The following is a 17,425-nucleotide window of genomic DNA, read 5'->3' on the forward strand; positions in this document are numbered from 1 at the left end:
TATATTTAGGATATAAAATCTATGAAGCCATGAAATCTGTAGAAAATATTTTTTTTGCTTGAATAACCCATCACAAATTATATAAAACCTATTTAATTAAAATCCATTACATCTTTAAGATCTATCCATGATCAATATAAATCACCAAAAATCACCTCAAACAGACAAAACCACTTGTATTTACAATCATTTTTATCATAAAAAATTGTTAAATAAATTCTAATTTTCTTAAATAATTTGATTATTCAAACTCTATTATACTACTTTATAATTATTCTCACCCAGATTATTCTGTTATCAAATATTTCTTGCATAAAAAAACAAATACTAAACAATAACCTTGCATATTACACTTATTTAAACATAATGAAAATATCAAAATTACCCTCATATTTGACAGAACAACTAAGCACAATACATCACCAATAGTGATCACATCTCACACAGCCACTCAAAACAATGCATTAAAGAAACTACTAGCCTACGCTAAAGTTGGCGGGAAGACGCAGGCTACTAGAAACCTAGATCTTCTTAATTTTCCAAATTTTAAACACAATTCAATGGCAACCTCAAGTTCGAGAACACAAAGAGAGGGATTTCTCTTGAGAGTGTCATTGCATGCGCTTCCTTCATATCCAGTTGGGACGGATCACCTTCAACTCTCCAGTTAAAAATGTGCAACAGCTGAGCCAATGCAAGCGAAATAGTGGGAATAGCCATAGGGGCCCCTGGGCATCCTCTCCTTCCTGCCCCAAATGGAAGCATCCTCAAGTCTTGTGTACTTGTTATGTCCGTATAATCATTATGTCCACCGAATTCCTCCATAAATCTTTCCGGTTTGAACTCTGAAGCATCTTTTCCCCATACATTAGGATCCCTTCCTATCGCCCACACATTCACCAATAACATTGTTTTCTTAGGTATATGATATCCTTCTACTCCAATAGCGGCGCTCCTGGGTATAATTGCAGAGTCTCTTTCACCACACTGTGGAGGTATTTCATGCTTGCCACATCTGACTGGTTAACTTTACCATGGTTGCCAACTGTACATTCAATTTCTTCCTGTGATCTCTTCATTGCATGGGGATTTCTAAGCAGCTCACTCATTACCCATTCTATGGTAATGGTCGTCGTCTCCATTTCGGCGGCGAACATGTCCCGACAAATTCAATTCATTTCTCATGTTAGTAGAAGGCGTGGAGTGACTGAGTATTAAGAATTAGAAAACTGAAAGAGGGAATGATGCCCGAGAGACTTACAAACATAACTGCCTTGATGGTTTCTCGCATGATTTGGGCGTCCTGTTGCTCATTCTGGATCTGAAGCAGCACATCAACGAAGCTTTTACAATGTTCTGCTTCAACCCCTGGCTAGCCATCAGAGGATGAGTCCATGCGATGCTCCATATGGTCATGTATGAATTTATTAGTGAATGAATCGAATATTTTGTTGGCCTCCTTCATTCATTAATGGATACCTTGCAAATCGAGCCAGTCCAAATATGGAATAAAATTTCTAATGTCAAAAGCTCCCGCTGAAGACACCGCTCTTGCTCTTGCTCTTGTAGAATTGCTCTTGCAGGCGGTTGTCATGGTTTTAGAAGAGCTTGAACCGAACCTAGATGGCAGCGACGGATACCAGAATGCTCACAACCATGATCCCCATCCCCATGGCCATCTCTGCAACAATTATGGGAGTCTGAATTGAGGAACGCTTCTTGGCCCAGACATTTAATGAATCCACCCCACCTCCGAGCAGGGTCTAGTTCCAGTGCAAGCCGAGCAATTGTATATGCATTTCTAGTCACCAGCCGGACTAGGACCCAAAGATTAACACATTCGAGCGAGACTGATACATTCCAGCGAGGCACTCATGGCTATACGACACACAGAGCTTTAGCGATATCTAACAAATACTCTGGTATGCCAGAGATGATGATGAATATTCATAAGTCCCGTAGAGAATTGCAACAAACTAATATCGTTTTTCCCGTAGAGAATTGCAATGAACTAATATCGTTTTTCAATCCGATGGTCAAGGTTATTTCTATCATCTAACACTTGAATCAAACGCTAAGAAAGACACAAGTGAATTCATTTCAGAAGGAAATGCCTTACGGCGTAAATATTATATTATAGAATTTGACAATACTATATATATATAAAATACTGGTTTAATCCAATATTAATAATAATTATGTTAGAATATTTGTATTTATTTTAATACATTATAATTAAAATACTTTATAATGGTCATAGTTTGCCTTAATGGAAACCAAATCTTTTGACTTGAGATGAGAGTTCAAAAAGTACAAAATGATAACCACTGACACTAATTTTTTATGGCAACGAACATAGACTTAACTATGGAAATAAAAGTCAACATCTAGGTGGCGAAACATATTATCAAGAGTCAGATGAAGTAGCCAGAGTTGGGTCTTGAGTGCTTGTTCCAGCTAGTGTAGGAGGTTTTAGTTCACATTGTAGATGGATTTAAGTTGAGCAAGCTAAGCATCCAAACTAGCCAGGCAAGAGTATTGGTATTGCTGCCCCAACTTGATTTCATTCAAAGAAGATATTATATGATTGCAATATTCATGTTTCTCCTTAAGGACCTTGCCTAGGAGTGTTTTCATCTTCCAATGGAGGGTGATGAAGTTCATGTATTAGCTTTGTCTTTTCCTTGGTTTGTCCTAGATTAGAAACCTAATTGGCTACCTTCACTTGAATTTTTGAGTCAAAGTAGACTTGTTACTCACTAGTAACCAAGGCTTGAAGTTGTCAAATTTCCTCTCAAATTGCTGGAGGAGTGGTGGAGTGGAAAATGACTGTGACATCTTAGGTTTCGACTCATGGATGACCCTGATGAGCTATTGATGTGGTGAAATGCACCACCAACAATTATAAGGGGATCTCCCTGGTATGATGTCCTATTTAGACCTCACACCATTTTGGATAGAAACCCCATCCAATATGTGGGCCATACTAACACCATGTTTGTTGATTTCCTCTTGGGTTATGAATGAAGAGATGTTAATTTGAGGTTAAGTTTGAAATATTTGGAGTATGAATATGAAAAAGTTCACATATGATAAACTTGAAATACATAATAAAGTAGTATAAAAACACATCAGTAAGACCAAGTATATCTCAAGAGTTACTTTCCAGGTTCTGAGGCAAGATCTCAATGAAATTAAATATCAGTTTATTTCCTAATTGTTTCTAGAATTTCAAACCATTTCATTTTGTCAAATGATTTAGTTATGAAAAGAGTAAATTATTAAATTATAAGTTTGCGGTCAACAAAAAGAACTAATGAACTCGAGAAAGGTGGGCCTTGGTGGGTTCATGTGAGTCTAGGAAAATTGTGGTGGAATAAGGCATGTTGTAGACCAACAACGTCTAAGGTTGTGTTGCAAACTTCACATTCCAAACATATTAACCATAACATGGCCATCAGATTGGAAAACCTTTAAACATAAATTTTACAAATAAAAAATTTGTAAACTCCAAACAAAAAAGATAATTAGGTTAAAAATCAAGATATTCCCTCCAAGGGCCAGCCAAATACAAACCACACAATGTTAAAACAAGCATCTAGTCCCTGTGAGAAGGTTTCTTCTTGGAAGCCAAGGCCATGGGGCTTCATGAGAGGTATTCCCAAGAGTCATAAGAGTTTTAATACCTTTGTGACTAGTATTTGACACTCTGTGGGGTCATGGAGTGAGCACCATCATAACCATGCAAGAGTCACCACACAAAACTCCAAATGTTGCATGAAATAAAAATATGGTATTTTTGTTAGCTTTCTACCTTGAAGCAAAGAGGCAAAAGCAGGGAGAGTTGGGAGTCAAGACAACAAAAGTTATAGTAGCATGATGGCTTCATACCCAATTTTTCTGTCAGCAATTGCTTCACCATTTTCTCTTTAAGTCTTAACAATGTATAACAATGTTGGCTAAACATTGTTATCCTAGAAGGTATCAACAAATTCTTTGTGGGACCTTCCCTTTGTTTGGGCCATTTTGTAATAGTTTAACAACTTCTTAATATATGGTGGAACAATTAGGTGTGGGAAGAAAAATATATTCCTCCATAGAGGTGAGAAAAAGGGACCTTCCCTCTATTGCAATTTTTGTAAATACCAGTTGTGTGAAATTTTCCAACATATGCAACCATTGAAATAATGAAACCAAACTCAATCTACTGTGGGGTGTAGGTGCTACTAGAATTTTGTTATTGTCATATGCTTTTAACTTGAATTGTAAATTATCTTAATTTAGGCATTTTCCAGTCATTCAAGAAAAATTGACAAAAATGTGAAGCCATTCAAAATCCGCTACTTGCAAAACAATTGTATTTTATGTTATTCTAAAAACACCCCAATCACATATACTTGTTGGTTCATCTGTTTAATGGCAGTTTCCATGTGATGCTTCCATTTTCAAACCTTAAAAATAGTTAAATTTTTATTAATCTAAACCTTAATAAAATTGATGTTAAAATATACTACTCAAATATTCTGAAGCTTGCACCCCGATCGGGGTGCATGTCGGAGGATGGCAGTGCTAAGAAACCACGACAAACTATGGGGAACTGGGAATAATAAATGAGATAAGAAACTAGCTAGGATCCATGTGGGAGAGGACGGACATGAAAAGGGCATAGGAATGGATTTGGCTTACTGGGTAGAGGGGAATGGGATGGCACACCACAGAAGAAAATTTGTCAGGCTGAAGCTAAGCCCATTTGCATGGCCTTGGCAGGGGCCTGTCAACCACATTGGATATGTGAGGCAACGGAGAGGGAGGAGTGAAAATCCAGAAGGGATATGCAGTCTGGCCATGTCTCAAGACTGGCCCACCGCCCACCTTGCCCCCTGTTCTTCTCGTAAATGGGACAAGACAAAGAACGGGGAGAATGTTGGCATTAATAACCCCAGCCAGGATAGTAATATGTTACAATGCTTGTAGATAACATCTCTTTCTTGTGAATAGGTATCGAACTATGTTGATATGACTCATACATCAAGAGGATGGGGCCGTGGAAGATGAGGCCAGGAGCCTGGAAAGGATAAGGACTCGAGCACATTGGAACCCCGCAGAGGAAGGAAATTAGTGGAGCATCTTATCAGTGAAGCAGTTGCGGCATACCGAGAAGGAACAAATGAAGGCATTCAAAATTTGTTAGAAGAATGGGAAGAAGAAATCAAGCAGGGCAATGAGACAGAGGAGGAGATGGAGAATTGGAGGACAATAGTCCTATATAAATTATCACTGTAGATCAATCTCATTATGCAATGTACTAAAGCAAAATACTTAATCTACATATACAATCTAACTTGCGGAAGCTTAATCGATTTGAGAAAGATCAAATAGAACATATATCACAAAGAAGAAGAAACAATCACACATGAAACATAGAAGAATACTCTGGGGAAAGCCTCAGCTAAAAACCCTGCTATCTGTTTTATCATACAAGTGGAAATAGCTCAGGATTACACAAAGCTTTAGGTCTCAAGCTATCCAGCGCTCAGTACAATTCCTCACTGCTGCTCATAGATAGAATAGACAACACATATGCCTTCTCGTCTGTCCTCCAAGCCTCTTATTTCCTTGCGCAATTTTTCCTAGTGCTCTAGCTATTACCTAGTGTGATGTTGATCACACACACTGCTCTCACCTTTGTAGAAACTGCGCAATCCTCAAGGAATGAATTCCTTCTGCATGCAAGAGATTTCTTCATGGGAATATTCTTGCAACTGATAGTACATTGTCCCTGCCTTTAATCTCAACTAGGTCTTTGTCTGAACTGACATGCATGAGTTATTTATGGGAGAATATTTAGTTATCTGGAGTACACTAGTTGCATGCATGCATGCATTAACTGACTGAACTCACAATTAGTTCCACAAACTGTTTGGAACTAATTTAACTGGACTTAACTCAGTTAACTGAGCTAACTTACTACAACTCCAATACAACTCATCCTTATCTCCTTAATTAAGGGATAACTTCCTTAATCAAAGGGATAATTGTTGCATGACTTCACAAAGAATTCATGTTTGAATTTCTCCAACTAATTAACTCAAGATGAATTAATTAATTATTTTTCAAACAGCTGGTGAGACTAAATTCGAATTTTAATTCTCAATTTTAATTCAAGGACAAATTAAAATTGGAATATATCCTAAAATGCTATCTATAGCAATGCTATTTTTAGCATTTCTATTTTTAGAATTTCTTGTTTCTATTTTCAACACTCATTCTCAACAAGAAAGGGATTATCTGCCACCCTGATCATGTCTCTATGGACTCGAATTTACACTTTGACAATGCCTTAAGTCAAAATGTTAGTGTCTTGCTACTCGGTCGAAATATACTACAAAACATGATCCTCATCACCACGCAGTTTCTGAGATTATGATACCGAATGTAGATATGCTTGGAACTGTCATGAAATACTGGATTCTTAGAGAGTTTGATACAACTCTGATTATCAAAATAGATCACAGTTGGATACATCCTCTAATCAAACAAACCAACTAGAATTTTCTGCATCCAAATGGCCTCACATGCTGCTTGACTTGTAGCCATGTATTCAGCCTCTGCTGAACTGAGTACAACTAACCTCTATTTCCTGTTGTACTAAGAAACTGTAGCTGAACCAATGTTGAAAATTCCTCCTGATGTGCTCTTCCGATCTGATGGACTCCCTGCCCAATCTGCATCTGTGAAGCCCTGTAGCTTCACTCCCTCTAAACGTCTGTACCATAATCCATACTGAGATGTGCCTCTGAGGTATCTCAAAACATGCTTAGCTACCTTCCAAAACATCTTGGTAGGCTGAACCATATCTTGACTCAGCTGGTTCACCGCATAGCACAAAACTGGTCATGTGTTCACTAAGTACATTAGTGAACCCACAAGATGCCGATACACAATAGCTTCTACTACTCCTAAAGTAGCATCCTCCTTCCACCAGTTACCTGCTAGAGGAGTCTGCATGGGCTTGCACTTCTCCATGTGGAATCTCCTAAGTGTCTCATTGGCATACTTGCCTTGAGACACAAACACTTCCCCATCCTTTTGCCACACTTCCATGCCTAGAAAGTAGTGCATGAGACCCATGTCTTTCATCTCAAACTCTCTTGCAAGGTCCTCCTTGCAAGACATGATCAACTGATCATCACCTGTCAATATCAGATCATCAACATAAAGAACAATGGTCAACTGCTTACCTTCCACCATGATGTGGTACAAGTTCGCATCCGCTTCACTCTTTGTGAAGCCCAACCCAGTGAAGTAGTTGTCGATCCTGGTGTACCAAGCACGAGGTGCTTGCTTCAGCCTGTACAAAGCTCTCTTGATTCAACACACATGCGACTCACGATCGAAGGTCTCAAAACATTCCGACTGCTCTATATACACCTCTTCCTCAATCTTGCCATTGAGGAATGCAATCTTCAAATCCATCTAATGGATCTTCCAACCCATCTATGCTGATAGTGCCAACATCAATCTAATAGATGAGTACCTTGCTACAGGAGAAAAAGTCTCATCATAGTAGATCCCCTCGACCTGTGAGAAACCATTGGAAACAAATCTTGCCTTATCTTGCTCCACACTACCATCAGTAGCTTGATTTACCTTGTAAAGCCAACGGGAACTCACAACTGACTTGTTCTCCAGTCTTGGAACCACATCCCAAACACTGTTCCAAACTATGGAGTCATACTCCTCCACCATAGCATCAACCAAAATCGGCTGTTGCACTGCTTCCTCAAAGGAATATGGCTCGGTCTCAACACATTTCCCAAAAAAGGCCATGTATCCAATGTACCTATCAAGTGACCTCCTTTGTCTGCACTGAGAAGATGTTTCTCCCACATTCTCTCTCGCATCCAAAAAAAATCTATCAGCTTCTCTCATGCACTTCCACCCATCTCTGGAAGACTCTGCTTGAGTGAATGTCTCCACTCCTAGAACCTCTGCATGCAGCTGCTTTGCATCAGTCTAAGGCTCCTCCTCCGTAGGAACCAAAAGTTCCTCCACATCCTGTAGTTGGAGCTCCCTCTCAAGGGAAACTCGCATGGTCTTCTGCTCATCAACCTTGAGATCTCTGCGAACCACTGTCTTCTGACTAGTAAGAAAATACACCCAATAGTTGTGAGGTGTATCAGTGTACCCCACAAGTATCCCCAACTCTGCTATCGGCTCAAGTTTCTTCCCGGCATCCTTGGTCACATGGCAATAAACTGATGAGCCAAAGATTCTGAAGTGACCCACATTTGGTCTCTTCCCGGAGAAAGCTTCCTCTGGTGTCTTCATCCCAAGAATGCGATGCGGGCTTATATTCTGCAAATAGACCGTTGTGTTGCATGCCTCAACCCACAAATGAAGTGGTAGGCCTTGGTCATGTAGCATCACTCGAGCTACCTCGAAAATCATTTTGTTCTTCCTCTCAGCCACCCCATTTTTTTGTGGGTTATAAGGTGTCGTCAACTCCCGTTTAATTCCTTCTGCAGCACAGAAGTCCTTAAACTCTTGAGAGACATACTCTCCACCATTATCGCTTCTCAAGGCCCTGATCTTCTTCCCTGATTCTTTCTCAACCAAAGCTTTGAACTCACAAAACTTTGAGAAGGTTTGATCCTTCTTTTGCATGAAATAGATCCAGCATTTACGAGAAAAATCATCCATAAAAATCACATAATACCTTTTTTTAGTGGTGGAGGCTGTCAAGAATGGTCCACACACATCTATGAACTTTCTCCAAGATTGCTTCAACTCAACTGTCTTGATCATGAAAGGAAAATTTTTCATAGTTACCCAAGGTACAACCTTTGCATGTGTCCACTTGCTCAAGTTTACCTTTGGGAAGTCCGGTAGAAATCTGCTGCATTATCTTTAAGGCCCCATGATGCAAGTGGCCCAGCCACCTATGCCATAACTCACCAATATCTTGGCTTTGCACCAATTCTGCTTTGGAACTCAATGCAACATAGTGATCTACCTCCAGCTTGTAGAGATTCTTCACTCGAATCCCAATCCTCTTAGTCTGACCTGTGGTTATGTGTCTCAAGAACGCCTTTCCTTTACTGAAGACTACATCATAGCCTTTGTCTTCCCACATTGCGACCGATACCAAGTTTTTCTTCAGTCCAGGCACATACTTTACATCAGTCAGGGTGAGAGGAGCTCTATGCTCCCTATGAAAAACAACCATACCTTCACCTAAAACACGGGACTTTCCATCATCACCCATCTCTATGGGCATCTTGAGGTCTTTCTCATCCAAGGTACTGAATAAAATCTTATTGCCGGTCATGTGGAATGAGGCTCCACTGTCCAGGTACCAAACACAACCCACCATCAATGAAACCATGCATGCGATGAGGGTAAAATCCAATTCGAACTGAGAGGCCAGTGCCTCACCTTCTGATCCTTTCGAGGATCCCTTATTGGATTTCTTCAATGGACAATTAGTTGCATAATGGCCCACCTCATGACAATTAAAGCATCTCACTTTAGATTTGTCAATCTTCTTCCCACCATGGGAAGAACTCAATTTGGAATGGGAAGCCTTCCCTTTCCCTTTCCTTGCCTTACTTGCTAAGGCTAGATTTTCTTCATCATCATGCTTAGATGAAGAACCATCTCTGGTGCTCCTCCTAATCTCCTCCTGCATCAGATCTGACCACAGTCGTTCCCAATCCAGCAATTTCTCTCTTCCATTCACTAAGTCCTGGTAGCTATTCCAGCTCTTAGGAAGACCGAGGAGAGCAAGACTCACCATATCATCATCAGCGGTCATTATTCCTACACTTCCAAGCTCATCTCTGCAGGTGGTGAGCTTGTTTAGATATGTAGAAAACGTTTCAGCCTTTTCACACTTGATTTTTCGAAGCTTGTCCTTGAGCGCCAGCTTCCTCTAGTTGTTTTTGTTCTGATATAGGTCCTTCAATGTCTTCCACATTGAAAACGGAGTCTCCTTCCCATGGAGACTCGAGACAATATGGTCTCGAACTCCCTCCAGAAGAATCCTCCTCGCTCTCACCACACACTTCTTCTATTCCGCCAATTCTTGGGCATTAGCTGTTGTTGGCTTAGGGACTTCTTGATTAATGAAATCCTTCAAACCATTGTCTTCTAATACCTCTTCCATGCGATCCTTCCATGCTATGTAATTTGAGCTACCATCTAGGGCATACTCGAGTCTCAAGCCATTGAACACCATTAGTGAACTTTGGGATGTGATAAGAAATCTATTTTGTACCTGCAATCAAGAACTTTGAACTTTGAACTTTTCCCTTCTCAATATGTTGTTCACAGATCTAATCACCTTTGCTTTGATACCATGTAGAAATTCTCACTGTAGATTAATCTGATTATGCAATGTACTAAAGAAAAATACTTAATCTACTTCTACAATCAAACTTGCGGAAGCTTAAACAATGTAAACTTTGAAACGGGAACTGATACTGTTACCCGTTTCGTAGAGATAGCAAAAAAGTGACCTGATTTTGAAAAGGGGTGATGCATAATGAACATGTTTTTTTTAGAGCATAGTTTTTGGAAGGAATGTCATGGGAAGGATAGTTTTATGTACATTACGTTTTAGAATTGTAGTGATTTTCATGCTGATTTAAAAAAGTGAGTATTCTGCATCACCCCCTTTTTTTAAAAGACATGTTTTTTGGCTTTAAATTTTCTAATGTATAAAATGTAAATAATTATTTTGTAAATTTGATCATTTTTGAAGTGGTCGTTTTCTTCACATTTTCTTGTTTTTTATTTTTATTTTAACTTTTTTTTTAGTGAGGTTTTTATTGTTTTGAATTTTTAAATTAGGAGGTCGATATTTAGAATTTTCGATATTCTATATATTTATACATCCTTAATTAATTTTTCACTCCACATGAAATAATTGTTTCTAAAAAACAATATTTTTTAACAATGGACATAAAAATAACCATTTTTAACATAAATATAACTAAAAAACTACACATTTTGACAATTTTTTGCTAGAATTGACATGTCAAAATCACAATTTTTATACGATAATTTTAACTAAAAATGGTTAAATAATAGCTTTTTTTATGAATTTCATGTCAAAAAAATAATAATAATCATTTTTTTTTTCAAAAAATAATGATTAACTTAAAAATCAATGCGAAAATCACATATTACAAATATTGAACGTATAACAACCCTAATTGAGTGTTTATTCTTCTCATAAAATGTCAAAGTCAAAACATTGCAAAGCTTGATTTCCAAGCATAACTTAAATTTAATCAACAATGTCACGTAATCCAAACTCTTCATCCTCTAGAGTTTCATCATTGTCTTCTTCTACAATATTTTCTGTTTCCTTTTGCTCATTTTCCTCTTCTAATGGGTCTTTGATGTCTATGAATCTCCCAATGTATGTCTTTCCAAACATTCCATGTAATGGTGGTTGGGGTTCCTTTGCCTTTTTTTCCACACGTGATTCACTAAAGTCCCCTTTCTTCAACCCAATTCCTACATTGCATCTAGAAGAAATTTAAGAGCATTAATTCTTTGCTGAATGAAAGGCTGAAATGTTTAGAAATTTTCTTGAATAACTATTTCAAATACCATTTAAGAAAATATGGTAATGCAAGCACATACTCAACGCCCATGTCACTTTTATAAAATAGAATGTATTTATCATTCTACTCAACATTCATTTTTATCAAAATTCAATATTTTCACAAACATGAAATCACTTTAAAACATTTTATATCAATTTTATACCAATTTTCAAAATTAATAAAACAAACTCAACTAATTTAATAATGGTGAATTGTAATATATAAAAAGAACTCACTACATATCATCCACTACCAATGTTAATCAAGTGAAGAAAAAAACACTATAATTCATCCAAACACAATTAATTTTATATTTATTAAAAAAAATCAAAATTATATATGTTCAAGTCTACATGTGAAATTCATTGAATCATTTATATGATTAAGACTTGCTTACACACTTGTTTCCCTTGTAATCAATTCATCTCAACAGAATTATTAGCGAAAACAAATCTTATCTATGCAAAGAGATAAAAGATAAGCTTCTTCGAAAAACTTTTTTATTTCCACCAAGTGATTTGTCCATTTATCAATTTAATAATGATGTGTGGAATTAAACCATATTAATTTATTATAAATTATTGAAATTTTTATTTATTAACACCAATCTAGTCAAAACGATCCCAAATCTCCCAAAAACGATTGTTTTGACCTCATGCATTCAAACAAAATGATCCTAATAGACCCCAAACAAAATGAATTAAGTGAGTTGTTGACTCAGCCTAACAAATCCTAACTGACATAGCCTGATCACATTCCAACTTCAAGTCATTAACTAAAATAGTCGAAAGACCCTCACCCTATATCTCAAGTCTTGAAGCACTTGGTTGCCTTCATTTACCAAACATTGCTTGCATACGTTTGGACTTGATTTGGATTATAACAATTTGCTTAGCCAAAGAGAGCAGGGAATCCATTTGTGATTATTTACAGATTTGCAAACGGAAAATGAAAACTATTTTATGCAATCAACGAAGAATTGCAAATTGCAAATTACAGATTTGCAAATGAAAAATATAAACTATTTTATTATGTTCTGATGAGATAAATAAATATTTGACATTTTCACCATTTATGACAATCAAATTTCTGCCCTCCTCTATTCTTATTTCATTACCTTGTTTTTGAATCTTGAACATTGGTTTTGTCCCATCCTCTTATTTCTCCTTAGATATTAGCACTTCTAGGTTTTCATAGGCTTCCACCCCCTTATTTTATCATACCCATATTTCCTTATTTTCGCAATACACCTCTTAAAATATTGTGCCATGGAATATCAATCATCTAAAAGGAACTTTCCAATAGTCCAAATGTTGATTGAATATTTATTTTCCCCATTACATGGATATGTCCTTTGGATGGAGTTCCAAATCAACTAATAGTTGAATAAATATCCTATCCACCATGGATCAATACTCTTATTCAAGGTTGATGTATTCCAATGAAGTCCATTTCCAATAATTTCCAATATATCTCTCATCTAAAGCTCCATCGAGAGACCAAGAAACAACATCCAAACTAGTCATATGAAGAAGGGTCTAGTTTGAGGATTGAACATTGAGTTGAAAAAAATGTTATAAATCAAATGCCATACCAAACTCTACATAAAAGTTGCACAATGATCATTGAGTACCATGAACAAGATCCCGTAAGAATGTAACATTTATATACATAATTTCATTTCTCTCAATGCAACAATCCCTTTTAATTTCATAATTTTATTGTCAAACACCATGTATATATGCTCTCAATGCAATAGTCCCTTCTATCTTCTCATGAGCATGCATGCATATTTTCCATTTCCAATAATGGAACTTTGATTTCACTGCAATTCAAGGACTCTTGGCAGTGACTATGAGACGACTATATTGCAAAACAATGATATTAGGTTTATAATCCTCAGTATATAATTGCTTATATATAAACTTTTTTTGTACAGATTCTTTAAGTTCATAAGAGACTTGCCCAGTGAACATAATTGGACACAAGTTCATATGATTGTGTTTCTAGATTTACCCAATATAAGTTAGAATTCCCCTCAAATTGTAGATAGATACTATACTCTTTTTAACGAAGGAATAGTATGAACATTTTAGTTTGAAAGCATAAGCTTACTTCCTGTTCGGTTGCTCAGTTCAACTAGCATCACCAGTAATCTCTTGGAATCAGTTTTTTTCTCTCACAATAATTTCTCTCCCAGCAACCTTGGAGATGAACTTAGTGGCAATGTGGCAGTCATTACACACACAAAGGTTCTTCATGATACGGATGGGGGTGCGCGGGCTCGTTTTCATCACTCATATGGGAAGAATCAGCGAAGACGATTCTGAGAATCGCTGGGTGGTGGGGCGATTCTGAGAATCGCCCCGCCACCAATGGTGGTGGCGAGGCAGTGGCGGGGCGATTCTCAAAATCACCCCACCACCTTAGTATTCTAATGTTCAGGTGCATGATAAAAACACCTTACTACTCCACACATACAGGCAGGCAGCCAATGCGGTTTTTTATTGTTGCAATTATTATTAACCTAATAAGGCAGAGTTTCAACTACCTCCCAAGCTCTTCCTGATTTGGTCTACTTGCTCTGTAGTGACGGCAAATGACTTGGCCAGAATATCGTTGGGAATGGCAGGATTGGAAGCGAAAGCGGCAAAGGGCACGTACAGAAACCCTGGATTTTGGCTGCTAAGTGCGTTGATAGTGACCGCATTCGTGGTTCCCACGTTTTGAGCGTAGTGCAAGGCACCCTTCGGAACCACGAACACATCGCCAGTTTCCAGCGTTTGAGAGAAGAGTTTGTTCGCTTTTGGTTCCACGAAGCCAGCCAAGATTGTGCCTTGGACCACGTAAGCTATTTCACTTGCTCTGGGATGGATATGTGGACCTGTCAACCCTCCCACGCCTATGTCTATGCGCGTCATCGTTATTCCAAGAAAGAATTTTAGCATAGCTAACTCCGATCTGTGTTTCAGCTTCACTTGAGCTTCCTATTTGCAATGGCGTTACGTGCATTCATCTCCTCCGTCTGCAGAGCCACTATGGGCATCCTCTTCATATTAGCGGTAATGAAGGGAGTGAGGGGAGATCCAGAGTTGTTGCAGGATTTCTGCGTCGCAGACACCCAGTCAACCATTTTCACTAACGGACTGCCGTGTCTGGATCCCGCGAAAGTGACTGCTCAACACTTCGTGACGTCGGTGCTGCGCAAGCCAGGGAACACATCAGGCTCACCCACGGCAGCAACCTTCACTGGGGTGAATCCGCAGAACCTGCCGGGCCTCAACACGCTGGGAATAACCTTGGCTCGCATAGACATAGGTGTGGGGGGCATAACAGGTCCACATATCCATCCCAGAGGCAGTGAAATATCTTACGTGTTGCAAGGCAAAATCTTGGCTGGCTTCGTGGAACCAAGAGCAAACAAACTCTTCTCTCAAACGCTGGAAGCTGGCGATGTGTTCGTGGTTCCGGAGGGTGCCTTGCACTTCGCTCAAAACGTTGGAGACACGGCTGCAGTTGCTATCAACGCACTTAGCAGCCAAAATCCAGGGTTTCTATACCTGCCCTTGGCCACTTTCGCTTCCACTCCGGCCATTCCCCAAGATATTCTGGCCAAGTCATTTGCCGTCACTACAGAGCAAGTAGACCAAATCAGGAAGAGCCTGGGAGGAGGTAGCTAAAACTCTACCTTATTAGGTTAATAATAATTGCGAAAATAAAAAACCGCACTCGCTGCCTGCGTGTATGTGTGGAGTAGTAAGGTGTTTTTATCATGCACCTGAACATTAGAATACTAAGGTGGTGGGAATCACCCTGCCACCACCCCACCACCACCACTGGTGGCGGGGCGGTGGCGGGGTGATTCTCATAATCGCCCCACCACTCGGTGATTCTCAGAATCGCCTTCGCCGAGTCTTCCATTATGAGTGATGAAAACGAGCCCGGGCACCCCCATCCGTATCATGAAGAACCTTCGTGTGTGTAATGACTGCCACATTACCACTAAGTTCATCTCCAAGGTTGCTGGGAGAGAAATTATTGTGAGAGATAAAAACCGATTCCAAGAGATCATTCGTGATGCTAATTGAACTGAGCAACCGAACAGGAAGTAAGCTTATGCTTTCAAACTAAAATGAAGCCAACTGTATTTTTACGTCAAATCACTTTCATCTCTCCTTCCTTCAACACATAACGCCATAGAATGAGTTGCCCTGCTAACGAGAATAATAAATGAATATTCGTCATATATTTAGTTCCTTGTCCCTGCACTACGTCCAATTCACTGCCCCTCAGTGCTCACTCACACTGACACATGGCCCTCAAATCACCTTCCTCTCACCTTCCTTCAACGCGTTACGCCATAGACTGAGCTACAGCTAACCCCGCCAAAATAATAATGAATGCATATTCTTCATCTATTTAATCCCCTGCTCCCTGTCTTCTCACTCGCACACATCCTCTTCTTTTCCTCATACATTCACGCAAATTTTTTCTCATTTTTGTCTTTTTCTTCTCTCTCTGTGCTTCAACCAACGCCATGGCCGAGTTATGAAGCGATGTTGCAACCCACATCATAAACGAGGTTATTGTTGCTCCACTCATTCGAAAAATAGAAGATGTTATTCACTTGGGTCGAAACAGTGGGCTTCTGCAAGATCAGTTAAAGTGTATGCAACTTCTTTTACAAGCTATTGCAATTGAAGAGGCAGAGAAGCTCCTGTTGTCAATTTAAAAAACTAAGGTGGTGGGGCGTGGTGGCGAGGTGATTCTCAGAATCGCCCCACCACCCGACGATTCTCAGAATCGCCTTCGCTGAGTCTTCCCATATGAGTGATGAAAACGAGCCCGGGCACCCCCATCCGTATCATGAAGAACCTTCGTGTGTGTAATGACTGCCACATTGCCACTAAGTTCATCTCCAAGGTTGCTGGGAGAGAAATTATTGTGAGAGATAAAAACCGATTCCAAGAGATTACTGGTGATGCTAGTTGAACTGAGCAACCGAACAGGAAGTAAGCTTATGCTTTCAAACTAAAATGTTCATACTATTCCTTCGTTAAAAAGAGTATAGTATCTATCTACAATTTGAGGGGCATTCTAACTTATATTGGGTAAATCTAGAAACGCACTCATATGAACTTGTGTCCAATTATGTTCACTGGGAAAGTCTCTTATGAACCTAAAGAATATGTACAAAAAAAAGTTTATATATAAGCAATTATATACTAAGGATTATAAACCTAATATCATTGTTTTGCAATATAGTCGTCTCATAGTCGCTGCCAAGAGTCCTCGAATTGCAGTGAAATCAAAGTTCCATTATTGGAAATGGAAAATATGCATACATGCTCATGAGAAGATAGAAGGGACTATTGCATTGAGAGCATATATACATGGTGTTTGACAATCAAATTATGAAATTAAAAGGGACTGTTGCATTGAGAGAAATGAAATTATGTATATAAATATTACATTCTTACGGGCTCTTGTTCATGGTACTCAATGATCATTGTGCAACTTTTATGTAGAGTTTGGTATGGCATTTGATTTATAACATTTTTTTCGACTCAATGTTCAATCCTCAAACTAGACCCTTCTTCATATGACTGGTTTGGATTTTGTTTCTTGGTCTCTTGATGGAGCTTTAGATGAGAGATATATTGGAAATTATTGGAAATGGACTTCATTGTACATAAACCTTGAATAAGAGTATTGAACCATGGTGGATAGGATATTTATTCAACTATTAGTTGATTTGGAACTCCATCCAAAGGACATATCCATGTAATGGGGAAAATAAATATTCA

General features: G+C 38.7%; 2 protein-coding genes and 1 pseudogene across 2 annotated transcripts; 1 reads left to right on the plus strand and 2 right to left on the minus strand.

Moving 5' to 3' along the window:
• Positions 1–546: 546 nt before the first annotated feature.
• LOC149182155 (cytochrome P450 750A1 pseudogene) lies at positions 547–909 on the minus strand (annotated as a pseudogene).
• A 13,020-nt stretch (positions 910–13,929) lies between these two features.
• Positions 13,930–14,539, minus strand: LOC149182156 (putative germin-like protein 2-3). Its single transcript, XM_089414463.1, has 2 exons — positions 14,170–14,539; positions 13,930–14,024 (listed from the first exon to the last, which is right to left on the minus strand). The coding sequence occupies exons 1-2, from the start codon at positions 14,537–14,539 to the stop codon at positions 13,930–13,932; spliced, it is 465 nt and encodes a 154-aa protein (XP_089270589.1).
• Positions 14,540–14,614: 75 nt separating this feature from the next.
• LOC149182157 (putative germin-like protein 2-1) lies at positions 14,615–15,298 on the plus strand. Its single transcript, XM_089414465.1, has one exon. The coding sequence runs from the start codon at positions 14,615–14,617 to the stop codon at positions 15,296–15,298; it is 684 nt and encodes a 227-aa protein (XP_089270591.1).
• The last annotated feature ends 2,127 nt before the right edge of the window (positions 15,299–17,425 follow it).

The sequence above is a fragment of the Pinus tabuliformis genome, chromosome 3_2 (genome assembly GCF_031772625.1).
Source record: "Pinus tabuliformis cultivar Carrire ecotype Pingquan chromosome 3_2, CPIR1, whole genome shotgun sequence".
NCBI lineage: Eukaryota > Viridiplantae > Streptophyta > Pinopsida > Pinales > Pinaceae > Pinus > Pinus tabuliformis.

Coding starts and splice junctions, on each gene's coding strand:
- LOC149182156 (XM_089414463.1), bottom strand. CDS start 14,539: ATGACGCGCATAGACATAGGCGTGGGAGGGTTGACAGGTCCACATATC. Junction 14,025..14,169: donor AATCAGGAAGAGCTTGGGAG/GTAGTTGAAACT, acceptor GGTGATTTTGAG/AATCGCCCCGCCACTGCCTC.
- LOC149182157 (XM_089414465.1), top strand. CDS start 14,615: ATGGCGTTACGTGCATTCATCTCCTCCGTCTGCAGAGCCACTATGGGC.